Source organism: Brachyhypopomus gauderio, chromosome 4 (assembly GCF_052324685.1).
Source record: "Brachyhypopomus gauderio isolate BG-103 chromosome 4, BGAUD_0.2, whole genome shotgun sequence".
In the NCBI taxonomy this organism is placed as follows: Eukaryota; Metazoa; Chordata; class Actinopteri; order Gymnotiformes; family Hypopomidae; genus Brachyhypopomus; species Brachyhypopomus gauderio.
The window spans coordinates 35,571,294-35,598,240 of record NC_135214.1 but is presented as its reverse complement, the minus strand read 5'-3'; the positions used below and the strand labels follow the sequence as shown (position 1 = coordinate 35,598,240).

At 47.6% G+C, this 26,947-nt stretch overlaps 1 protein-coding gene across 2 annotated transcripts; it reads right to left on the bottom strand.

Annotated features, from left to right (window-relative positions):
* Positions 1 to 245: 245 nt before the first annotated feature.
* Positions 246 to 26,947, bottom strand: rgl1 (ral guanine nucleotide dissociation stimulator-like 1). Of its 2 annotated transcripts, none has more exons than XM_077004318.1 (18): positions 26,559 to 26,947; positions 16,163 to 16,273; positions 11,268 to 11,476; positions 10,813 to 10,881; positions 9,950 to 10,143; positions 9,526 to 9,650; positions 8,881 to 9,096; positions 8,243 to 8,346; positions 7,783 to 7,867; positions 7,509 to 7,598; positions 7,160 to 7,246; positions 4,215 to 4,247; positions 3,982 to 4,103; positions 3,563 to 3,652; positions 3,179 to 3,359; positions 2,694 to 2,927; positions 2,395 to 2,509; positions 246 to 2,099 (listed from the first exon to the last, which is right to left on the bottom strand). In XM_077004318.1, exons 1-18 carry the CDS (start codon positions 26,691 to 26,693, stop codon positions 1,912 to 1,914), a joined length of 2,388 nt encoding a protein of 795 aa, XP_076860433.1. In that variant the 5' UTR covers positions 26,694 to 26,947; the 3' UTR covers positions 246 to 1,911. The 2 variants fall into 2 exon arrangements, with proteins under 2 accessions (XP_076860433.1, XP_076860434.1); XM_077004319.1 differs by lacking the exon at positions 26,559 to 26,947 and adding an exon at positions 18,301 to 18,526.

Below are 26,947 nucleotides of genomic sequence, written 5' to 3'. Positions count from 1 at the left end.
AAAAAAAAATAAATAAATAAATAAATAACACCGTTAAACAGCAGCGTGACTACGGGCCGGGGCCGCAGTGCGCGGCAATGGCTCATCCACAGGCTGAGATATATTACCATATATTAGGCTACCCAATCTGCTTCTCACCTACAGCTCTGAGTATTGGATTATTTTACATGGAAATAGATTTGATAAAGAACTTTACCACTAGCATTTAGTGATAAGCTGAAATTCCATCCAGATCCAGAGTGATATACATTCTTCATACAGTACAGTTTATTTCTAGAAAATTAATATTCATTTACAGAGACATACTTCATTACTATAATGATAAATTATTTGGTCTACTCTTGTAGGTACAGAATTCTTTGGCAATATGTAGAAATATCCAATGTACTAATTCACATGTGCTGTATTTGTCTTCAAGACAAGTGAATGTGTCATCACTGCCTGACCTGCTGTTTTAAAGACATGACAACCAGCTTCTCAGCACTACAACACTGAAACAGGTATGTGGATGAGGGGGGTGTGTAAGTAGACAGGTGTGTGGATGAGGAGACAGGTGGGCATGATGAAGCAGGTGTGTGAGGTGTAAGATGAATTGTGCAGGCTTGTATCAGCAGTAGTTCAGAAGAACATGAACACCAGGCTTGGAGCTTTAGCGTGAGATACGCCTGCAGGTGTGAACAGTGGGTGGAGCTCTACAGTGGGTGGAGCTCTACAGTGGAGTCTGCTCCTCCAGCCACACACCTCCTCCTTACTCAACCAGCAGAACAGTTCATCATGCAGAACAGGGTTGAACAAATCAGGTGACATAAGAGGCAGGAGAAGCCATTTTGCTTTAGTGCTTGTGCACGTTGACGTTCGTGTGAACACCTTTCTCAGTCAGTCTCTCAGGTAAATTAGGTTTGAGATCTGTAGTGACATTAAGGGAAGCCGTCTGTATGACCACACCTTATCAAACACACCCTACCAAACACACCATACTGAACACACATTTCCATTTCAGTCCTGGCTACAGCCCCCCCTATCCCAGATGTGTGGTTCCCGCTGCATTATAGTAGGAAGGTTGGGAAAAGAGTTTCCTCAAGAGTTCTAGTATTAATTTAACTACAAACTATTAAAAACTTACCAAATCCTTCTTATTCATTTTTATGTTACAAAAGTAAATAGAGCCTATTGTGTCTATTGAGAGTAAACTGCAATTATTATTATTTTTTGTAAAACCACAGTCTATCTCTACCCATTCACAAGCAAGTGCAACCAATCAGAGCTTAGCTCAGTCCAGATTCTGGACTAGCTGCTCTTCCTATCAGTAAAACCATATGCTAAGCCCCCACCCACAAAATCTTAACACCAAGCAGGAGCCAATCAGAATACATACTAAAGGCATTCATCACACAGCTCACTTTAGGGGAGTCAAGCGGTCCATGGGGGGCGGGGCAGATGTGTCCAAGCTGTCCACACAGTGCACACGAGGACACGAGAACAAAACACACTGCATGTGACACTGATGAGATCATAGTTCCCTACAGATCACGTCCAGCACTGATGAGTCTCATCATCATCATCATCATCAAAGGCAACATGACCCTCCCCTCCCCCTGGTTTGTCCATCTCTCAGTTCTAGTGCTCAAACAGTGTCGAGTGAGAGTTGCCCAGTCAGAGATAAACACGGATGAAGGCCGTAAATCGTCCTGGAGGAGAGTGTCTGTAGGAGCAGAAGATCTCCACCATCCCCCAATTACTCCACCCTGTGCACCTGCAGGACAGGAGCGCAGGGTGGAGGAGGGCGACCCGGGGCAACACTCCACGGGTGGAAGCTACAGCCGCTCCAGGAGAACAGGGAGAGTTCAGCAGGGAGCCCGACATCCTGACATCTCTCTCACACACACACATACACAAACACAGGGTCAGAGGTCACAGCGTGACCTTGCTGAGCCGGAGCGATAGGCTGGCACGCGGCTGCGTGTGGGGGAACGTGGCACTGCAGCGAGAACGCAGCTGAACTGGCCGCCGTGACGATCCGCGCACACGCAGTACGAAGTCAAAGTTGACGGAGGAGTTCATGGCATAGAAGACGTTGGCGCTGTCCGGGATCACCAGCTCTGGGGTGGCAGAGAAGAGGATGAGAGACACAAGCAAAAGAAACAGCCGTAAGAAAACTCCTTGGAATGTAACCTGTAATCTGTCACCACAGGCAGTATCTGAACGCAAAAAACACCAGTCTCATCCAGGGTTAGCAATGCACAAACATTCATCTGACAACACACACACACACACTGCAAAGTCCTTCTACAGCCCCTCCCGGATGAGGGGGCAGTTATACAGCCCCTCCCGGATGAGTGTGCCGCTGGCCCCATGCAGGTTGGTGTGAAGGCAGCAGGGCTCGTGTGGCCTCACCTCTGTCGTGAGAAATGATCTGGACCAGCTCGTAGTTCTCTGCCTGCTCCTCGTCCAGGTTGTGTTTGGCCATTGCTCTGCCAATCACCGCCGCCGTTTTGTCTTGATTCGTCAGCTGCATGACATTAATTAAAATAAATGTTTAATATTAATCTAAATAAGTAATTTTAAATAAATACATTAGATTCATAAAATTATCTAATTGAACTAAATATATATATGCACTGAATTTAGAGTCATTTTTCAACTGATGTAATGATCAGAACACAGTGCAGATGAGCACCACCACCCCCACCCACCATGATGCTCTTGTACAGGTTCCCGTTGCCCTGTTCCAGGCTGACTCTGATGATGCAGGCATCCTGGGCCTGGGTGTTGTAGCAGGGTGTAGCGGGCGTGGTGGGCGACAGAGGGGTGAGGGAGATGCAGCGGCGGTGGACACAGGGGGGGGAGGTCAGAGACGTCGTTCCACTCGCAGACGAGGAGGACGTGTCCATGGAGTGCAGGGACGTGCAGGAGGATGACTCAGACATCTGGGGGACACAAAAGACTAGAGATTAGCACCTGGAGATGGATAATGCAGTCTGAGTCTCACTCTGGGAACACAAAATCAGCATTAGATCAGACAGTGTCAGACTCTGATAGCTGGAGGGAAACCAGGTTCAATCAGATGCAAGTCAGGAACACTGAAAGTCAGAGGGAGGGATTAGAGCAGCCATTCTGTACTGCATTCTACATGAAAGTGTGTTCATTCTGTTCGCTGATAAAGGGTTAAAGCACGTACCTTCTTCATCTGTGTGTGAAGAGTGTGAGTTGGAGTCATGCTCTCGCTGTCTGAAGGGTTCGAGTCACTGGACGACACACTGACTGAGTCCATGCTCTCCCCTGAGCTGCCAGTAGGGGGCGACCTGGGTGTTTCTCTCACTGGAGAACTGGAGGCTGTAGTATCAGGTCCCAAGAAAAGTCTGCGTGACAGAAACAACCAAAGCTCAAAACCTGATCCACGCCAGATCCCGTTTACCTGTTTCAGTTGCTAAAACCTGTAACGGACTCAAAATGTGGACATGCCGAGATGTCCCCGAAGGCCAGACGTGAACCTTTCTGACCTTTGACCCTGACCCACCCAGTGTTTAGGGTAAAGCGAGGTTAAAGGGCGCATGCCACTCACAGGCTGAGTCTCTTCACCATGCTGGTGCGGGACTTGGGCGACGTGGGGCTGCTGTCGCCCAGTCCTTCCACGTCACACGACAGAGCATAGCTGAAAGAGAGGAGAACAGTGAGAATGTGACCCTGCAGTAGAGAAGCACACGTGGTGCTGACAAGGAGGTCAAGGGTCACCTTCTAACCCAGCAATCACATGACCCTCATGGGGTCCCTGAGAGCCACAGAACTTCTGTTGATTCCAAACACATTTCAAACTTTGACTTAAGAAAGATACCACAGCCTTCCAGGAGGCAAACGAATATCACAGTTAAACACACCAAAATATGAGTGACAACCAGCACAAACACACCCCTTGTGGCATGAGGTAGCTACAGAAAACACTGCTAAAATGGAGGCAGAATGAAAGGAGTGATGATGGTGTACCTCTCCTCCTCTGTGTGCTGGGGTTGGTTTTTGAACCAGCGAAGGAAGGCAGGGTCTGGGCTCAGACAGTAGCTGTTACAAGCAGACTGCAGGAGCTTGATCTGAGCGATCACCTCGAACTCCTGAGGGGGGAGGGGGGGGGTTAAATGATGTGATAAACTCCACCCAGGTTGGTACTTCCTGGTTATTTAAGGTCACTGCTCAAGTCCACACAGAAAGAAAGACTCACTCACCCTCCTCCTCTTCTCAAAGTTGATCAAGCTACCCTGTGAGAGACAGAGAGAGAGATCACCATGATGATCAAACACTCACACACTGCCATGATAGATAGATAGATTCAACTTTATTGTCATTGCTCAGTACAGGTACATGGCAACGAAATGCAGTTAGCATCTACCAGAAGTGCAAATAGTAGCAATAGTGCAAAAAGACAGGGCAAGTGTGCAATAAGTATACATAGTATACATGTACATAGTGCAAGATTGATGGAATAAATTACTATTCTAAATGTGCAAAAATAGATTCACTGTGGATATAGTGAATATTACTGTTATAAATATACAAAAATAAATTAACTGGGTATGAACATGTTGGAGACTGCAGTGAAACTAGTCCGCTGTGTGCAGTATGAGTGGTAGTGTTATCGGTGAGGTGTGGCAGCAGCAGTGAGAGCAGAGAGCTCTCTACCACACACACTGCACTACTCTTCCTGAAGTGAGAGCAAGCAAAGCACTGAACACTGTTCACACTGGAGCCCTATAGCACTGAACACTGTTAACACTGGAGCCCTAAAGCACTGAACACAGTTCACACTGGGGCCCTACAGCACTGAACACTGTTAACACTGGGGCCCTACAGCACTGAACACTGTTAACACTGGGGCCCTGCAGCACTGAACACTGTTAACACTGGGGCCCTACAGCACTGAACACTGTTAACACTGGAGCCCTAAAGCACTCAACACTGTTCACACTGGGGCCCTACAGCACTCAACACTGTTCACACTGGGGCCCTACAGCACTCAACACTGTTCACACTGGGGCCCTACAGCACTCAACACTGTTCACACTGGGGCCCTACAGCACTCAACACTGTTCACACTGGGGCCCTACAGCACTCAACACTGTTAACATTGGGGCCCTACAGCACTCAACACTGTTCACACTGGGGCCCTACAGCACTCAACACTGTTCACACTGGGGCCCTACAGCACTCAACACTGTTCACCCTGGGGCCCTACAGCACTCAACACTGTTCACTAGGGGTGCACGATATGGACTAGAATTGCGATGTGCGATAACGTTGTTGGATATCCCGATATCGATGTGAACCACGATAAATTAAGATTAACACCTCGTTAACCTCCGCGAACGGCGGAAGCGTTTAATCTTGCCGTGTCACATTCTTTGCAGTGTTGTCCGAAACGATATGTAGGCCTAGTAGTATAAAAAAACACCCCTCAAATACAGGGGAATGAACTTTTACCTGACCAATTTTAATGTTGCTTTGTGTTTCAGGTTTGAAAAGTGCTGGAATTTAGGCTAAAGTATTTGAAAAGGCTTGAAATTGTAACTACTTCGTTTCACAACAAATATCTGTCTGACTGAACAATTCTCTTGTATTACGTTAACAAATACGAGCCTCTTGTAATTCCAGGACGAAACATGAGAGAACGTGAAGACGTTAAGATTGGGCGTTTTGAAAATAAATATCCATTAAATAATGTGATAAAAAAGCGAATTATTTCGAATCATTTAGAGTATATGTATAAATATTTAATTCAATAACGTGCTGGGAATTATTGAAATGGACCTTGAAAGTGACATACAAGTGCTTGAATTCCACCTTGTATAGGTGTATGAACCCTGCAAACATGACTGTTCTCATTGCGCCGAGACGCAGCGCGCGCGAACTTTAAATAAATAATAACATTAAATAATGTGATAAAAAAGCGAATTATTTCGAATCATTAGAGTATATGTATAAATATTTAATTCAATAACGTGCTGGGAATTATTGAAATGGACCTTGAAAGTGACATACAAGTGCTTGAATTCCACCTTGTATAGGTGTATGAACCCTGCAAACATGACTGTTCTCATTGCGCCGAGACGCGGCGCGCGCGAACTTTAAATAAATAATAACATTAAATAATGTGATAAAAAAGCGAATTATTTCGAATCATTAGAGTATATGTATAAATATTTAATTCAATAACGTGCTGGGAATTATTGAAATGGACCTTGAAAGTGACATACAAGTGCTTGAATTCCACCTTGTATAGGTGTATGAACCCTGCAAACATGACTGTTCTCATTGCGCCGAGACGCGGCGCGCGCGAACGTACAAAATTCGAGAGGTGCACGACCTCGTGAATCGACAGCGCGCGAGGCAATTACACAGGGGCGAAGCCACCGCGATTACGTTATTTTCGCCTCCCGGACCCTCGCGCCGCATCAAGTGTAAACCAGGCTTAAACCAAATCGCGTGTCTGATGAGCGTGTTCACCCCACTCCAGGGTTGCCAGGTCCTACAAAAGTTTTCCTTTAGCATTGCTGGTGAAAACCGCGAACCTGGCAACTCTGCCTCACTCTGCCTCTTGCCTACTTACGTCACGTGATCATAGTCTGCAGCGCGAATAGCTCCCTCTATTGCTGGACGAGGATAACGCAATTAGAGTTTGCTGTTATTCAAGGAGTTATCGTGGCTCTTTCGATGTGTTTATCGTGAAACTTCACATCGCGATAACGATAAAAATACGATTAATCGTGCAGCCCTACTGTTCACACTGGGGCCCTACAGCACTCAACACTGTTCACACTGGGGCCCTACAGCACTCAACACTGTTCACACTGGGGCCCTACAGCACTCAACACTGTTCACACTGGGGCCCTACAGCACTGAACACTGTTAACATTGGGGCCCTACAGCACTCAACACTGTTCACACTGGGGCCCTACAGCACTCAACACTGTTCACACTGGGGCCCTACAGCACTCAACACTGTTCACACTGGGGCCCTACAGCACTCAACACTTCACACTGGGGCCCTACAGCACTCAACACTTCACACTGGGGCCCTACAGCACTCAACACTTCACATTGGGGCCCTACAGCACTCAACACTGTTCACACTGAGGCTCTCTCTGTGTCTGTAAAGCAGTGGGAGTGATCTTACCTCCACCAGGTCGGGCAATGCTGTGTCCAACATGGTGAGGTCGGTCAGAAACGTGCCCAGGTAGGGTATCGTACCCTGCATGTCACCCTGAAGAAGGTCACCACACAGACAGGCACATGAACTTCAAACTCAAACGGTAGCACAAACATGGCTGGACCAGGGATTTTTTTTTTTGACTGGAATGAAATGCACTCAGCAGGGAAAATGCAAGATGAGAGTCAAGAGCTTCAGCCATGCTGCTGTTTCTCTCTGGCTGGTCTCCTCACACCTCATGTCTTCCTGCCCCAGCCTAAGGGCTGACAAGACCAGGACTGCTGACCCAGCCCCACAGCCGCGGACCCACACTCACCGCCTCCTTCTGCAGCTGCACTCTCTTCTGCGAGCGTTTCTGGTGCTCTTTGGCACAGTTGTCCAGGCTGGCAAACTTCGACGTGCCCTCCTGGTAAAAGGAAGAGAAATTATTCACTCCAGAGCTCATTAGTACCACACAGTGGTCATTAATGGTCACCTCACGCTAACATGAGAAAGGGCTCAGGCATTACGGCAGGATAAAGGCACTGGTGAGGGGGGCGTGGTGAGGGGGGGGCGTGGTGAGGGGGGGCATGGATGAGAAAGGCGCTCACCCTCATTAGCAGCTCGCGGCTGGTCAGGTAATTGTTGTGGTCGGAGAAAATGTCCGAGAGCTCCTCAAACACCTGCATGCTGTCTCTGCAGAGGAATGAGATGAAGATCTCATCAGAGGTTGAATTAGAGGAAGATCTCATCAGAGGTTGAATTAGAGGCAGTTGGAGGCAGATATGCTCTGAACCATCAGAGAAATTAAACTCATGCCCCTACACTAATCCATCACCCAAAGGCGTAAAAAACAGATGGGACATGGAAAGAGAGACAAACACTTTTCTCCCCCAAGAGTTGAGACCAAAGAATTATGTCTACAGTGAGATTTATTACAGTGCTAGAGTAATAGATTGGAACAGAGCCTTTGGCTGAGGGTGTCTGGGTCCCGGGGTGGGGGTGGGGACTGTGAATCTGAGCCAAGAGGGGGCGGGGCCCAGGGCCCAGAGGGGCCGGGTCTCAACTCACTTGTGCACACAAGCCCAGGCCCTCTTCAGCCTGTAGATGGGGTTGGACTGTAAGGCGGACACGATGGCTTTCAGGGATGAGAAGTTCTTACGGATACGGCACTCCTAAGAGGACAAAATGAATACAGAGTTCAATCTGGACAGTTTAACAAGACCTGTGTAGTCACATAATGATCAACTCTAGCCAAACATTAAAGGAACACCATCCCAAAACGCCAGTCAGCAGGACCGTGTCCGGAAAGCTGCACCACTGAAAATCTCCACCACATGCTAAGACAGTTGTGCAATCCAGGTTATTCATGGTCACAAATGTTTCGCTCACATTAACTGTGGTAAACGTGATGCAATAATGGTGTGCATGTGACCCAGGTCCGACCCAGTCCTGACCAGGTCCGACCCAGCAGAACAGCTCGGTCACCAACACAATAAGTATGTTAAGACTGTCCTGCTTTTACTTTTACCTTCTCTTGAGGAATTACAATACTTTGTTTTTAAAAGGATCTGGAGGGTCAAAGCAGAGTCTATTTAAAGATGAGGTTCTATTCACAGACAGCTCACAGGCCTTTTCGTCCGCACAGCTGTGAACATTAAATGGGTACACACACACACACACACATACACACACACACACACACACACCTGTGCAACGTCCACCCAGCGCTGGATGACACGGGCACGCAGGTGTGGGCGGAGGTGGCGGTGGCGAAGGATGGTGCTGACCACGCTGGCTGCCACGGCGTTGAACTGGGCGATGGTGGCACGGACGCTGGGTGCTGCCTGCTTGTTCTCCTTCTTGTCTCGCTGAGACCATACAGAGCCCAGACAGTGGTGGGGCACCACCTTCTTAAAGAGCAGCTGTGAGACACACACACCGAGAAGAGTGCAAGTCAGACGACACCGCCCGCCAACACCGCCCGCAAAACCAGCTGGGCTCTGCAGAAAACCACACCAGCATCTCCACCAGCTAGTACACAAATAACTGACCCCCTGATCCATTAGGGCTGAACAAACAACAGACACCAGCAATGCTAAAGGAAACAGATACACAAACCAGAAAGAAGAGTGAGTAATACGGACACTCTCACAACTACACTACACACAGTCAGGAGTGTCCATGAGTCCATGAGTGTCTACTTACAGACAGGTGGCAGATGCAGACGGAGACTGAAATACAGATGACTACAGAAGTCTCGAATTTAATGTCTGCTGAGATTTTGGTCACCAGGAACTGATGCCTTTACGGGACGTTAACCGCATGGTGGGAGGTTGGGTGGGGTTCCTCACCGCGTCCATGTACGTCAGCTGTTCTGCTACCAGGTCGGCACTGAAGGACAGGAAGTCCTCCTGCAGCTCGATCTCCACCTCCTCCTCCTCTCCGAGGCAGAAAGGACTGTTACCATGGAAGCCTCCTGTGGCATGGGGAAGAAAGAGGTGATGCCCAGTGTGAGAACATCAATAAAGTACGCTGGTGTTAGAGAGAGCAAGAGAGAGAGAATTATTCATTCCATGGCTACATATTAGTTGTCCATACAGGTGGATATGAGTAATGTAGACAGAGAAGCACAATGTGGGAGAAGGGGAAATGACCAGAGTGACAGATAAATGTGACGGACAGATGTTCTGTAGGTTGGCACACAGGTGAACAGGCAAGTTTACAGACAGTCGGGTCAATGATCAAGCAGACAGACAGTAAGGCATGCAGACAGACCATTGGTGTCTGTCTCTAGGCCTGCCTGGCCCCGCAGCTGCTCCAGGAGGCCGTGTGCCCGCCGGGCGAGCTCCGAGCTGGGCATGGTCCTCCGCAGGAAGCCCAGCACCCTGCCTAGGCTGGGGTAGGACGGAGGTTCCTGGAAGTCCTCGGGACACTGGTCCAGCCATGCTCGCAGGATGGATGCTAGCGTGCTAGAGGAGAGGAGTAGGAAGATGAGCACCAGGGAAACACCCTTCTGAACCGCCACCCCCCCGGAACCACCACCCTTCGGAACCGCCACACTCTCTGCTTCATCTATAGAGTGAATTAACTGGCCATGATTCAGAAATCTTGTTAGTCATAGTTCCCCAATTTTTTCATTTCCTCTAAATTACACAGGAACCAAGAGTTAGAAATGCTGCAAAAGCATTTCAATGCTTCCAAAGAAGGCAACACATCACACCAGCATTAGAGAAGCTGGAATTTACAGGAGCAACTGCAGAATTACTGCAGAGAGCACAGAAACACAAAGACAGAAACACAAAGACTATAGCCAGAGGCACAAAGACGGTAGCCCAGAAGCACAAAGATTGTAGCACAAACATTTTTGCACTAACAGTACCTATACAGCTCTGAAGTCATTAGCAGTAATGAATACAACTGAACTGATGCAAACTAAAGGAAAACAGATGGATCACAGATAACATGTGACAACAGTATTACGAGTGTTAACAGCAGCAGTATTTCTGCAGTGAATGTTTGTGCAGTGTGCTGAATTACTGTGTGCAGTAGAATCAGTTCACTACAGTGTGTAGAGCTACCGTGTGCAGTAGAGTTACTGCACTACTGTGTGGAGTGTAGAGTAGAATTAATTCACTCACGTTCTCACAGCTCCATTTTCACCTGCTTGATGATGAAAGTCCCCATCAGAGTCCTTCATGTCCCCATACCTGACAGAAAACACACACACACACACACACACACACACACACACACACATTTATGTTGTATTTGCTCCAGCCCACCTGGTGTACCCACACTGTAAGCTCTTAATGTGCAGTGTGTGGAGTCAGTGGGTCATAAACCAGGCTGGATATGCTGGCCTGTCTCTGCAGTCATAAAGCAGCCCAGGACACATCCTGTATCAGGACTCTTTATTGGTGGAATAAAAGCTTGGCCAATCAACAGGGCTTTTACAAACAGGCCTGTTTATGGTGAGCAAAGCTGCAGTCATACATTTATCTCGCCTTAACCTGCACTGGCGCACACACACACACACACACACACACACACACAACACACAACACACAACACACAGAGACACACACACACACACCTGTCGAGCAGCAGCTGCAGGACATGCCGTGTGCTAGAGAATGTCCTGTAAGTGGACAGGAAGACGCTGGTGTAGGTGAGGTCGTTGTCCCCGAACGCGGTGAGCAGCGTCTCTACAAGCTTCTCCAGCGTCCCAGCGCGGATACTTCTGATTTTACACGTCTCCAACTGACTGACCGTGTGGCCCGGGGGCAGGTGATCTCCCTCCACCTGGAGAGAGGGGGAGAGAGGTGAAAAGGAGAGAAAAGAGAGAGAAAGAAGAGAGGGAGTGATGAGTATGAATATTGTTTCAAATTTGCATCAGATGACACTTTCAAGTACTATATGTACTGCGATGGGCATCACAGGCAGAGAGAGAGAGAGAGAGAGAGAGAGAGAGAGAGAGAGAGAGAGAGAGAGAGAGAGAAAGAAAGAGAGAGGGAGAAAGAGAGAGAGAGAGAGAGAGAGAGGGGTATAGAGTTCAGTGGGGGTAACACTCTATGGCAGGAAACGCTACAATCTGCTTCTAATCAGAAAGGTCTTTTCCCCACCCTCCATATGTCTCTGAAACACACACACACCCACACACTGCAGCTAACAGTCAAACACACACACCCACACACACCGCAGCTAGGACCAGAGAGATTCATGTTGGACAGACTTCACACAGGCAGAACAACATCAAAATCTAAATCCCTTAAAAGGCGCTACAAAGACAGTGACATGTCGACGTGGTGACCAGCGGCACGGCAACCAGCAGCACAGCAACCAGCAAACCAGAACAGTGGAGTCAACACTGGCACAACCCCACCAGGGTCCTCAGAAGAACAAACCCCACCAGGGTCCTCAGAAGAACAAACCCCACCAGAGTCCTCACCAGAACAAACTCCACCAGGGTCCTCACCAGAACAAACCCCACCAGAGTCCTCACCAGAACAAACTCCACCAGGGTCCTCACCAGAACAAACCCCACCAGGGTCCTCACCAGAGCCGTTTGAATTCAACTTCATGTTTCTTGGTTTCCTTAATCTTGCATGTTTATTCTGGACGTAGCTGTAACTTTTAACCTAACCTAATGTTTATGGATTTTGCATTAATCAAAGAAACTTGGCAGGCTATAAAACACACCACTACTGTGTTTAATGTTGTTTTAGAGGGGTGTTGGTGAGAGGAAAAAAATAACTCAAAAGGTTAAATCAACACATAGATACCTCCATACGGCTGTACACACAGATACGTTTCTACGGCTGTACACACAGATACGTCCCTACGGCTGTACACACAGATACGTCCCTACGGCTGTACACACAGATACGTCCCTACGGCTGTACACACATATACGTCCCTACGGCTGTACACACAGATACGTCCCTACGGCTGTACACACAGATACGTCCCTACGGCTGTACACACAGATACCTCCCTACGGCTGTACACACAGATACGTCCCTACGGCTGTACACACAGATACCTCCCTACGGCTGTACACACAGATACGTCCCTACGGCTGTACACACAGATACGTCCCTACGGCTGTACACAGATACGTCCCTAAGGCTGTACACAGATACGTCCCTACGGCTGTACACACAAAGATACCTCCATACGGCTGTACACACACAGATACCTCCATACGGCTGTACACACACAGATACCTCCATACGGCTGTACACACACAGATACCTCCATACGGCTGTACACACACAGATACCTCCATACGGCTGTACACACACAGAAACTTCCATACGGCTGTACACACACAGATACCTCCATACGGCTGTACACACACAGATACCTCCATACGGCTGTACACACACAGATACCTCCATACGGCTGTACACACACAGATACCTCCATACGGCTGTACACACACAGATACCTCCATACGGCTGTACACACACAGATACCTCCATTCGGCTAGGGCTGTCGCGGTGAAAGAATTTCCCCTGCGGTTATTTATGGTGGCTCAACACCGCGATATGCGGTATGACGCGATATGCGTCATTTGTTGTCTAAAATCTTAATTTTAGAGCTATATAATTGTTTTATCGTTTTTATTGTCAAGGGGTTCTTATTGTTTTTAAATTGCAAAGAAGACACTGTTTTAAGAGCAGTTAAATATGTGTTTATTGTCAAATAGAGAACACAGAAGTCAAATGAGATGCAGTAAGAACCCATGCTCTTTCGCTTTCTTAAAAGTGTAGGGTAAATATTTTAAACGAGATTTTAAACACAAAAAGAGAATTTAATAAATAAATCAATAAAACGAAATCTTTCCTTAACCAGAAGAATAACGTCTCAGCTTAAACCTGAGTTGTCACGTCCCTGTTGCGCGCTAAGAAAACCAACATATTCACCTTATGTGGTTTCAGTGAGGAGCGGAAAGGGCTAACAATATTCCCGGCAGTACTAAAAACTCGCTCTGATGGTGTGCTTGTTGCACAAATGCACATGTACTTGCGGGCGAGTTTGGAGAGCAGAGGAAATCTGGATCTGCGTGGATTTGACTTGAACCCGAAATGCTCCCAAACCGGCGAAGTCGCGTTTTGTTTTTTGACCAGAGCATCTGCCGTAGTTTCCATCTTTGAAAAAAGAAGACGGATTGTTGATCAGCCGCACCGGATGATAACAGGGGGTTGATGGGAAAATGACTTTAACTCTTGCACAGGCACTTTCCCCTCGCATGGGAAAAAACACAAATATTGCGGTTGTTGCGGTTAATTGCCGTACGTTGCGATTTTCTCGTCAATAGCGTGGTATAGCTATACTGCGGTTATCGCGACAGCCCTACATTCGGCTGTACACACACAGATACCTCCATACAGCTGTACACACAGATGCGTCCATACGGCCGTATACACAGATACCACTGTACTTTTGTATGCATGGATACCATTGTAATACTGTACATACACTGTATGCCCAGTGTAATACTGTACATACAGATATCACAGTAATATGGTACATACAGATACCATTGTAATATGGTACGTACAGATACCACTGTAATATGGTACATTCAAATAACACTGTAATACTGTACATACAGTCATCACTGTAATATGGTACATACAGATACCACTGTAATACTGTACATACGGCTATCACTGTAATATGGTACATACAGATATCACTGTATATGTGACTTGTCTATGTTTAATATGGCAGACCTCACAAGGGTGAACTACAAACTTAATATTATGCAAGAACAACAAAACAATAGAACATAAGAAACCCACAAATGTCAAGGCACTCGATGAGCATCTGTGAGGTGAAGTCGTGAAGCCCAGAGCAGGAGAACACGTCACCTGCCCAAACAGCAACAACTCCAAAACAGTTCACTTGAAAACTCTCAGGACACCACAACTGAAAAAACAGACCAGCTGAGTGCCAGTTCACACTGAAAATTAACTAGTTCAAAGTTCAGTTCATGCTGATGAAAATGAACTAGTCTACGTTCATAAATTTTTTTTACAGTTACAAACATGAATTGGCTCGCAGTTCCGCACCACAAAAAGAATTAATCCTGATTAACGAAAAAAACTCTAGAATAATCTGCATGTTGCTGTGACAACACCAGACGAAAACTGTATTGCAAACAAAGATTCCGACTCAATGTGCAATTTTGAGTGACCATCGTCTAATGATCTCAGACACATAACTAAAGGTCAACAATCTGTAAACGTGTTAATCACTGTCTTTCAGTGCAGCTGTACCAACTCAAAAGAACACAGCATTTATCTCCACTGAACATTAATATCTTCCTTTCGTAAGCTCCTCCCCTGTCTCAGGTGTGTCTCAGGTGTTTGAGTACAATATTCCGACAGATATTCCTTAACCACTCCTTGCAGTTGCTGCCTTCTAGTCATTAATGACTTCTTGTGTTCACTGCATAAAAACAGTTTATGTTTTATTTTTCCATCTGTGTCCACACTTGTGTTTATAAATCTGGATTCAAATCCTCCAACAAACTGGCTTGTGCAGGTCTGTCTCTCCCGCTCTCTCCAACGTCTACGGAGGCTCCCTGCGGTGCATCATACGTCTGACATAAATGTGAGCGGCCTTCACTCTCACGGGAATAAACATCATTTTTGTTCACGTTCTGTGTTTGTAAACCAATTAGTTGAGCTCAGCGTTCAAAAACAATATGGACGTGTTCGCTGAACGCCGTTGATGCACAACACCGCGGCCTCTTTTCGTACTGCACCCCTGAGGAGGGCCAGCAACAGACAAACAAGCAAAACCAGGTGCAAGTGTGTTTCAAACTCAAGCAGGATACACACGTTACAGACCAATTTGTCCTCATAGAAAATCTGGGATCATTCAGGAAAACTTTGTGGCCTTCGGACAATCAATCAACAATGCAACAAAGTGTATGAAGAATGTTTCTGCACACTTTTCCAGTGTTGGACAGGACAGACACTCTTATCCAGAGTGACTTACATGTGTACTAGTGTGTTCCAGTATGCCAGATTCAAACCCACAACCTTCACTATACTGGTACCACCAGCTGAGCGAGTAATGACAGCATCGTGGCAATGTTGCCACACAGAGCATTTCCCAAGCACTACTGGAGGGGCAGCTAGACCAGTACGGCAAGCGCCTCGGCAGAGTTGCCCCAGCCCAGCGGAGTTACCCTGGCCCAGCCCGGCTGAGTTTCCCCCGGCCTGGCCTTGCTCTGTTTTGGGTTTTCCTAATCTCCTTCTCTGCCTTTGGTTGAACCCAACAGCTAAAAGCCATTTAGCGTTCTCCTGCTGGAGGATGGCAATTTTTCCTTTTCTCTTTGTTCTACGCAACTCCATTATAACTTTCAAACACATGTGATCTCCCTCTAATGGTGCCTGTAATGATCTGAGCATGTGTGACCCAAGTTACTGGCAGAGCCCAGAGTGGGGGATGTTGGGGAGCACTTCTCACCCCTAGCCATCGAGCTCCTTTGTTGGCCGCCTGCTGGATTTGAATCCTCTTCAGTGTCACGCTGTAAACAGCCCCCTCCTCAACCTCCTCTCCCCAGTCCTGCACCGAGCTCTGCAAGGGGGAAGAGAATTAGTGTTACACCACTGCACAGAAACAATAACTACAGAGACACTAACCATCACAGAACTCAGAAGGGTTTTGGAGATTTTGAGCAAGGTTATGTAACAAGTCTTATGCAAATAAAGGAATAATGAGGTCTCTTATGACTGGGAAAGGATTTAGAGGAAAGATTACAAAAACTAGGAAGAAAAGGAAGCCGAAATATGTAAAAACATTGGAAGCATACAGTGAAACTTCAAGAAAGAATGAAATAAATTGAGAAACTAAAAGGGACACCGAACTGAGAGAGAGAGAGAGAGAGAGAGAGAGAGAGAGAGAGAAAGGCAGACAGATGCTATGAGTCTTCACAGACTCTCACACTTCACACTTTTTAAAAAGTGATTCTCACACACACTCGGGCATCAGGGAATGTGTGTTGCAGGAGATCAGCTAGTGTGGAGTTCTCTCGTCTAGATCTACGTCTTTATGGCAGCACCATGAGAGGCGTTTGAGACGTGTGGTGTCTAATCAGCCGAACCTCTCCCACCCTGCCCTTACCTCCTGTCCACACGCAGCAGATAACAGACGTTTACAGAAACCACCAGAGGCAACTGAGCCTCTTCTGAAAGAGAGAGTTAAAGGGAGATAGGAGAGGAGGAGTGGAGGAGGGGTGGAGAGAGATCTGGGAGGAAAGGAAGTGGGGTGTCCATCAGAGCAGTTCAGCGAAAACAACACACTCTGTGCAGAAACATCTCATCTGTGCACTTCTAGATTTGTCTACAGCAGTGCAGTCTGTGGAGTGAGACGCAAGACCAGGCAGGATTACGCAATAGGGCCATAGACAGCAGCACCTAGTGCCCAAGGAGCCCAGGACACACACACAGACACACACACACACACACACACACACACACACACACTTCCTCCAGACTGAGAACCCTTGTAGTTCAGCGTTCAATCGGTCAGTGCATCAGCAATCGGAGGACTTTCCTCGACCGAGACTAACAGGATGCCTGTTTGAGACGGCCTGTTTGCATTAGCCCACTGTGTCCATTGCAGTTTGAGGTCTAGAGAAACAAAAGCAGGGCCCAGAATACCCTGCAGCAGGAGAGCTGGACACGCACCCTGGACACGCACCCATGTTCCCTGATAAATCCATCCTAATAGTGGCTCTGAAACTGTGAGATTGTGTCTTGCTACACTGAGCAAACAACTAAAAAACAACAGTCATTGTTTTTATTTCATTTGCAACTAGTTTGTGCCATGTTTATAAAGACCACGGATTTAGGGACTTGTGTGACTGGCACAAATACTGATGTGAATAATTACTTTATACTTTAACACAAGCGAAGTTGGGGGCTTCGGCGCTACTAAAAGACACAAACACGCAAAGCAGAGTTCAGACACCGATAAACGCTCTTCCTCACGGACCAAAGCAAAAGTTGTGGTGGTGGAATAATAATGTGTGTGCTTCACAACCCATCCAAACAGGAACCCCGACAGGAATAGCGTAGGCCACACCATTTTGCAGTTTAACCAGTATAAACAAACCAGGAATGACTAAGCTACATTATTCGTTCGTGGGCTGCTAACCGAGTCACGACCACAAAGAGTGAAGTTTTCTCTCTCAAATCATCCCAACCCCCACCGTCCAGAAACACAGGACACTTTCTAGGAGGAAGAACCCGTCCACGAAAACAAACGAACCGCGCAGGGAGAGTCTGCAGTTCAATCTGCTGGAGGCTCTACAAGTTTTACCTCAGGAGAAAGAAAATAACGGGACTGCGTGCCTCGACTATAGACTAAACTAACGGATGTGTCCACACGACCGCGTCAAACGGTCAAACGGCTACATTACAACAGTCGTGTAACGTTTCATTTAGTAATAAAGTAATCAAGTATTACACTTTATTTTCTGTTATTTAGTCTCTTCTGTCCGCTACGTGCCCCACTCGCCCTCCCTTTACCCCGTTTTATGAGCCGACTCAAACCACAACAACAATTTTCAGTCACAGAAAATCAAAGTTTTTTAACTGTACCATCTTAGTTTTCCAGGCGAATTTCATGGTGAGGAGTTCTGGTCCGGGAGCAGCATCTGAGCGCGGCGTGAGTCCGGCCAAAACAGGGAAACGTTTTAATCACTCCTCATTCGACACCGGCGGTACTGGACCGAATGGACCCCCCTCTTTACCCGTCACTGCGCGCTCCTGTCTCGGTAACCCTTCCTGCAGTCTTCCCGTCCCTCCGCTTCGGTGCCCGGACAACTCCGCCTACATCATCCCCCTCGCTCCTCTCCCCTCTCTCCCCTCCCTTCTCCTCCCCTCTCTCCTCTCCCCTCCCCCCTCTCTCCCCTCTCTCCCCTCTCCCCTCCCCCCTCTCTCCCCTCCCTTCTCCTCCCCTCTCTTCTCCTCCCCTCTCCCCTCTCTCCCCTCCCCCCTCTCTCCCCTCTCTTCTCCTCCCCTCTCTCCCCTCCCCTCTCCCCTCTCTCCCCTCTCTTCTCCTCCCCTCTCATCCCTTCCTTCTCCTCCCCTCTCCCCCCGCCCCTCTCTCCCCTCCCCCCCTCTCTCCCCTCTCTTCTCCTCCCCTCTCTCCCCTCCCCCCTCTCTCCCCTCTCTTCTCCTCCCCAAAACCTTTCAGGATTAAACAAGTTGTTTAAAATGTAGATGATGTAATCGCAGGATGAGAGCCCCTTTACTATAAAATTGAACAACTAATGCATTATTCTAATAGGATAGTTAGTCATAAGGTATCAAATATTTTTCATTCATTAATTGGCCAACCATGACTGATAGTGGAGAAAACTATATAACAAAAGTGTCACTGTGTTATGCCACCTTCTTGTAAACTTACAAGAAGAGCTTTTAAAGACATTTAAATGCCAGATAATCCATGAAAGATGCAAAAGAGACGATTAAACTTAACTATGTGTGGTATACCAACTGGAATATTATTAGAAGGCTTAAGTATATATGTGTGTGTGTGTGTGTGTGTGTGTGTGTGTGTGTGTGTGTGTGTGTGTGTGTGTGTGTGTTAGAGAGAGAGAGAGAGAGCGTGCGTGGTGCTGCAGACGTGAGTGACGAACTCTGATTCTACAAACACAATGTAAGGAAGACTGGCGCGCGCTATCCGATTGTTTTCGGGAAGGACGGGGCTGCACGCGGCCCTACGAAGGCGGGACAGGACGTCTGGATTTTATGAATTTATCATGGAGCAGTGGACAATCCAATCTCAATATAGGGACCGCAAATGAGGTTTTTTTAAGGAATCATCGATTTCACCCCAACACACTTTCTAGGTCGATGAACATATAGAATATATTTGTGTGTGATATATGTGTGTGTGTGTGTGTGTGTGTGTGTGGGTCTGCGTTTTGCATTCATGTGTACGTGCCAATATGTGTATATGCCTTCCTGCCCCTGTCACATCACCCACGTCACTACACTCCCAATGTCATGCACTCCAAAGATCACACACACACTCAAGTGTGACGTCCGGACATGGCGTCTCCTCCTGAGCAGCGGGGGGCAGCGTGGAGCCGGCCGGGAGTCAGGGAGGTCTGGGGAGAGCCCTCTTTCCCCTGGCCATATTCCAGTTCCCAAGCTTAAGGCACGGGACGGTTGCCACTGCACAAGCCCACGGGGGTCTGGGAGAGGTTGTGACCCCTCACCCCCCCTCCAGGGACAGCTGGTCTCTCAGAGGGTAGTGATGTCATCATAATACACAAAAAGAGACCTAGAGAAATGTCAGGCCCTGCTGCACACACACACACACACACACACACAGAAATAGCCCAGTCAGAACCACGCCCCACCCCATACACTACAGCACCAGACCGTGATGCCAGGACTTCGTGTACAATAACACAGAAGAGGAGCAGACCAGAGCAAAAAGCGTCTAGTGCAGTGATTACATAGACATGTAGACATGAGGTTGAACAGACTGGTATCCCAGGACACAGACTGGTATCCCAGGACAGACTGGTATTCCAGGACACATACTGGTATCTCAGGACACAGACTGGTACCATCTCAGAGATGTTTTCTCTCATAAATAACACCCATGGCCTTTCTGCTGGTGTAGTACTGACGGTTGTTCAGTGTCATATACGGGGAGTGACGACTCCTTCCTGTAGTGTGCGTCAGTACACAGTTCAGAGGACACGGAGTAACCTTAGGCAGACTGTCAAACTCACATGCATGGAACCAAGTTGATGACAAGCACACACACACACACACACGCACACACACACACACACACACACACACGCGCGCGCGCGCGCACTCACACGCACACACACACACACACACACACACACACACACACACACACACACACGCGCGCACTCACACACACACACACACACACACACACACACACGCGCGCACTCACACGCACACACACACACACGCGCACTCACACGCACACACACACACACAGGCATCTGGAGAAGTGTCTGCTGCTGTTATTGCTGTAGTGTAGGGGAGAAACACACACACACATACACACACACACACACACACACACACACACACACACACATACACACACACATACACACACACACACACATACACACACACACACACACACACACACACACACACACATACACACACACACACACACACATACACACACACACACACACACACACACACACACACACACACACACACACACACACACACACACACACACACACATACACACACATACACACACACACACACACACACACACACACACACACACACACACACACATACACACACACACACACACACATTCCAGGAAATCTGCCACTTCCTGCCTGTGGCCTTCTGACTCCTGTGGACTGATCATCCCCATACCTGACTGGAGAGAGGACACACACACGCAGGGATGTCAGTGCAGCTGCAAAAGGGCCTTTGTGTTTCATGTGTTCAGAAAATGTAGAAGACAAAATCCCAGTTCTAATAAGTATTGAATAAGATGTTTCCCAGTTACACACTGGACCTGCTGGAGGAGCTGCAATTCTTTAGCTTTGTTTACAGCACGGCAGAACACAGCTACGTTTCCCCAAAACTCCACAGCACCAAGATCACCCAAAGTTGGAGGAAGATGACCTTAAATCCCCTCTCCATGTTATCATTTTGAAGAAATATGAATCATAGCAAGAACAGGGGAAGAAGATGAGGATGTTGGGTCTGAGAAGTGTGGCTGGTCAGGATCAGAGAAGCTTATCTGAGTTTGAGGTAAACCAGAGCGGAGTGGTGAGCTGGGGTTCTTCAGGGACAGTGATCGCCCAGCTCAGCAGATCCCTGCACCACCATCACCCACTCACCCTGATCCAGTGGCCCAGGGTGCTGTGCACTCGGTGCTCGTTCAGCGAGAAGGAGGGACACAAATACTGGATCTCCAGCTGGAACTTGGTGGGGGGGATTGGACTGGATCTCATGCAACTGGATAAGGGTCCTGCAAACATGTCCATATCTTCATTCTCTTGACCTCTCATTATTTGTTGTGCTGTGACATCACAGAATTTATTGCTGCTCAATCCATATATCCTGTAGACGTGACCGACCTGGGTCTGTTTTGTCTGTTTAATCTCTCACCTCCGAAAGCTCATAAAAACCAGTCTGAGCGTGACAGAAATGAAAGTTTAGCAGCTGTGGTTTTCTGACGAAAGCAAACCCGTGTCACGCTGAAGCAGGAACAAGCTGTCTTCCCTGTTTGGGTCTCGAATCACAGCCAAGAGAAAGAAGGTGCAATGGGAACTGTGCTTGTGAAACCCAGCAGGAAAGAAACCCTGAACGCACCAGCTGACCAGGACAAACTTTTACCATCTCTCACTTCTCAGAAACCTCCAGTCACCGTTTTCCACTAAAGGCCATGACCAAATCTGTAGGATCAAAGTGTGTGTGTGTGTGTGTGTGTGTGTGTGTACAAGAAAAAGAGATCCAAACAGGAGGAATTCATTTCTTTTTCTGTGCTTAAATGCACGTTTTGACTCTTTTCTGGCAGCTGTAACTGTAGTCGCCAGTAGAGGGCAGTAGAACATGAAGTCAACGCGGTGCACCAGACTGAACATCTGAAATAGAGATTATGTATAGGAGTGGGAGCCAAGCTGTCATCTGTCCTTCTCCTGTTCATACTGACAGATGTTCTTGTCAAATACTGCTACCCAAAATCACATCGGAATCACCACAATTGTCTTTGATAGTTTGGTTACAGAACACTTTTAGACTGTTTATATTATGAGCAGGTTTCGGAGGTCTGTTCTATATCACGGCATCTTAGAGCAGGTGAAATGGTAATCCAGGGGTCCTAGAGGCTGAGCGATTTGGTTTGGTTACACTGAGGACCTGGTGCAGGATTGGGCATGGTGTGGCTCTCAGGAATAAGACCCAGAACAGAGTCGTAACATCACAATGGAGATAGTGTGACCTCACTACACTGAGTGTGTGAGAGGGAGCTGAGGCAGTGGTGACATCACAATGGAGATAGTGTGACCTCACTACACTGAGTGTGTGAGAGGGAGCTGAGGCAGTGGTGACATCACAATGGAGATAGTGTGACCTCACTACACTGAGTGTGTGAGAGGGAGCTGAGGCAGTGGTGACATCACAATGGAGATAGTGTGACCTCACTACACTGAGTGTGTGTCAGTCATCTCTCCCTGTGTTCATGACCACGTCTCTCCACCAAACAACAGCTGCCGTCTTTTACTAAGGAGCTTTGGGTCAGTGCATTCTTGGCTAAGAGGCATTGAACAAACCTGAGTAGGTGTGTGTGTGTGTGTGTGTAGATGCTCCTGTGTATTTTGCCACTATAGAAGAGATGACTGGTGACTAACCCTCACCATACAGAGAACATACACCCCTCACTGCCCTACACACAGAATCATATTCACAAACCCAGACATGCAGTAACACACAGTCAGCAATAATCATAAAAGTAGAGACACATACAGTGTTCAGTTGTTCATGCCACACATGCCTACTCACCACACACACACACACACACACACACTACATTTCTGCTCCTGCTTACTTCTCAAAGTCCTTAATCTGATTCGGGTGTGAGTGTGATGAGGAGGCCCCATGAGGCTGAGTGTGACACTACCACGTGTGCGGGCGTTCAGGTGACCCCAGCTAATCACGTCAGCACTGCACCACATAGTGTGGTGCTCATTTAAACCTGGATTTTGGTAGCATTTAAGACATTTAGAATGTGCCCAACATTAAGGCCTCGTTCAAAACTCAACATCAAACTGCCAAGACAGAGTTTGTGGGATCTCATAACAGACCAACCTGTAATGACATAAGACACAAACTAGTCACACGTGCACCTGATCATCAAATGTTCATTTGAATTGCAGAGCTCTCTGCCAAATCTGGCCCGCAGATAAATATAGTTGAATAGTCCTGGCCTACACCATGTTAATAAGTGTCAATAAGTGTTCATTAGTCTTTACTAAACACTTAAGCCTAATCCGTGTTCAACAAACACGTTAGTGGGGCTCTACATTTCATGTTGCCAAGGAGCAAAGATTCCCGTCAATTAAGCAGAATTTAAAAACACATGAATGAATCATCAAAAGAGTGAATCAAAGCCCAGTGAGCGGAAATGTCAGCAAACGTCTTTCTGCCGTCACTTTCAACAAAGTTTCTCGTTTTTATAGTAACAGAAAAAAACAGGAAGCGCTCCAGATGTGGAAAAAGCTTAATCCGCAAATCCTAAATCCAGCGCGAGATCAGAGCACGCGCTCACGGCCTGCCGCTGCCATGGAAATGACGGTGACTTGCGCTGACGGCAGCAGATGAACCCGCCGTAGCAGGATTGCACCATGTTCACTCCAGCCTGTGTTCCAGTTTATTGACCCGAGTGCTTGACGGCGGCCGACACAGCAGGCGGTGTTGTTTTTTTTACACCTCCAGACGTTCCTTGTGAGCTGCACTTTGGTCATGGTCGTCACCGTCCGAGCCACGAGGGCAGGACCATTAACGCACCTGTGCGCTCCTACAGGGTTTTATGAGGCGGCTGTGCACCTGCGTTGCGGCGGGACACCCGCGAATCTGCTGACCTCGTTTACGAGATCGTGAACGATGACAGGAACTTCCAGTTTGAAGATGTTACGGGAACAAAGACACACAGTGTCAATGATGTGAAGCACTGTAGTACCCCTGTTGAATTACTTTTCTCATTAGCTCCACCTAGAATTTACTGCTTGCTAACTGTGAGTGAGTGAAAAATCTAGCTCCATGAGGTGCTTTGCAAAAACAATACTAGTAGACACAATGCTGAGTGTGGAATTTGTCCACAGTTGAAAAAAGTCAAAGGCAGGGCACAGCGAACTTTGGACAAAGTTAGGGGTCATGGGGTCATCACACATTCTTGCACTGATTAAAGAGGGCCCTAACAAAAGCTACTGTATACAAGTGTGCACATATATATATGTAACGCACATATATGTATATCATTGACTTTGTATGTATCATTAAAAAATTCAAAATATGTGTGTGTGAGTAAAAAGAGAGAGAGAGAGACAGAAAAAGCAAAGGAGCAATGTAAAGTGTGTGTGTGTGTGTGTGTGTGTGTGTGTGTGTGTGTGTGTGTGTGTGTGTGTATTCTGGCCATTAGGAGAACAATAGTCGGATGTGGTCCAGCATATGAGGAAGAGCAAAACACTAGATAAGAGAGTAGAGACCTCTCTCTCCCGCTCTCCCTCTCTCTCGCTCCCTCCCTCTCTCTCTCTCGCTCCCTCTCTCTCTCTCTCTCGCTCCCTCTCTCTCTCTCCTGCTTTCCCTCTCTCTCGCTCCTCCTCTCTCTCTCTCTTTCCCTCACTCTCTCCATCCCCCTTGCTCTCCTTATTTCTCTCTCTCTCTCTCTCACACACACACACACACACACACACACACACACACACACACACACAGTCACTCCTGCACCATTGTAGTCCTTTTCTACATACACATTCCAGCTTTTGTTCCTTAGAAACATGCTTCATCATCACACCCACCGGTGGTCTGCATCTCTGACCCAAAACCAGGATGTGGGTCAGCACAGGCCAGGGACGGGTCAGCAAAGGACAGGGCGCAGGTCAGCACAGGCCAGAGGGCGGGTCAGCACAGGAGAGGAGTTGGGTCAGCAAAGGACAGGGGCCGGGTCAGCACAGACCAAGGGGCGTGTCAGCTCAGGAGAGGAGGTGGGTCAGCACAGGCCAGGGGGCAGGTCAGCACAGGCCAGGGGGAGTGTGGAACAGAAGACTGGTCTAGTGTCCACACACTACCGGCACTCTCATCCCCATATGATGCAATCTGCTTGTGTTTCTTTGCAACAAATCAGATAAGATGCTCACAGTCAAGTTAAACCCAGCAGCCACACATGATCCCTGTGACACATGAACACATGATCCCTGTGCATGATCCCTGTGCATGGCAAACCAAATCAGCTCTCTCTGTTCGTCAGATACACAAGCTCTGTCACAACATTGTGTGTGTGTTATCTACACATGAAAGTTTCTACTCAGGTTTGTATCACACAGACTCACAATGAAACACCATCACAATCTCCATAATACACAAAAGATTCTGGTATGTCCTACAAATTTGATGAAAATTAGTAAATGTAAAATTAGTTTTGAAAAAAAATGAAAATAAATGAAAATGAAAATGAAATGAAAATGTCTGCTTAGGTATACATTAGTAATTTTTGATTATGCATCAATGTGACTCAATGCATCAAAGTACAATTGAATCAAGTTAAATAAACTCTAACTACCATAGACACAAAGGACAACTACATACACAGATACGCAAAGCAATGTCATGGCATGTCATGGCCTGGTGGTAGGGAAATAGGCTTGTGACCGGAGGGTCGTGGGTTCGATTCCCAGACCTAAGGCCATGACTGAGGTACCCTTGAGCAAGGCACTTAACCCCAACTGCTCCCCGGGTGCCGGGCTAGGGCTGCCCACCGCTCTGGGCACGTGTGCACCACAGCCCCCTAGTAATCACTAGTGTGTGTGTGTGTGTGTGTGTGTTAACTGCACAGATGGGTAAAAAGTGGAGGACAAATTTCGATTGTGGTGTAAAAAATCACAATTGACAAAATATGGCACATTAACACAATGTGTACATTTGAACCCACAAAGTAATAGTTACTACCACACACACACACACACACACATGAACCCAAAAACACACTGGTTGATGTCTATCCAGAATAAACAGTCTACCCTCAAACCAGTACAGTACCAGTAGCCACTGCACACACCCCACTGTGATCATGTGACCATGCTGAGGAGCTGACTGACCCAGTGTCGAAGGCTGTAGTCCGGGGAGCGGGGCTGGTACCTCAGCAGGGCCACTCCTGTGCCTGCGAGCCCGTCCAGGTCCAGAGGCAGGGGGCACCAGGGCCACAGCGATGCCAGCGGGTACTGTGAGATCATGTCCTCCACACCCGCACCACCACCATGACCTGCTCAAAGTGCAGCTGCACGGGAGAAGCACTACTACTTTGTCTAGACTTTCTCCTGTGTGTGTGTGTGTGTGTGTGTGCCAGAGACGCATGACAGAAGGGTGTGTGTGAGTGTGTGAGAGAGTGGGAGGATCTTCAGCCACACAGCTAGTGTTTTCCAAGGTTTCCTCTGTATCTGTAGGTCAGTTTGGGTGGAGATAAGCTGCTAAACTCTCTCTCCTCTTT

Excerpts from the sequence above, each read along its gene's own strand:
- rgl1 (XM_077004318.1), bottom strand. The coding sequence starts at position 26,693 with ATGATCTCACAGTACCCGCTGGCATCGCTGTGGCCCTGGTGCCCCCTG. Across the intron at positions 7,247-7,508 it reads TGCAGCTGCAGAAGGAGGCG|GGTGACATGCAGGGTACGAT; the intron begins GTGAGTGTGGGT and ends GACCTTCTTCAG. Across the intron at positions 2,510-2,693 it reads ACCTGTACAAGAGCATCATG|CTGACGAATCAAGACAAAAC; the intron begins GTGGGTGGGGGT and ends AATGTCATGCAG.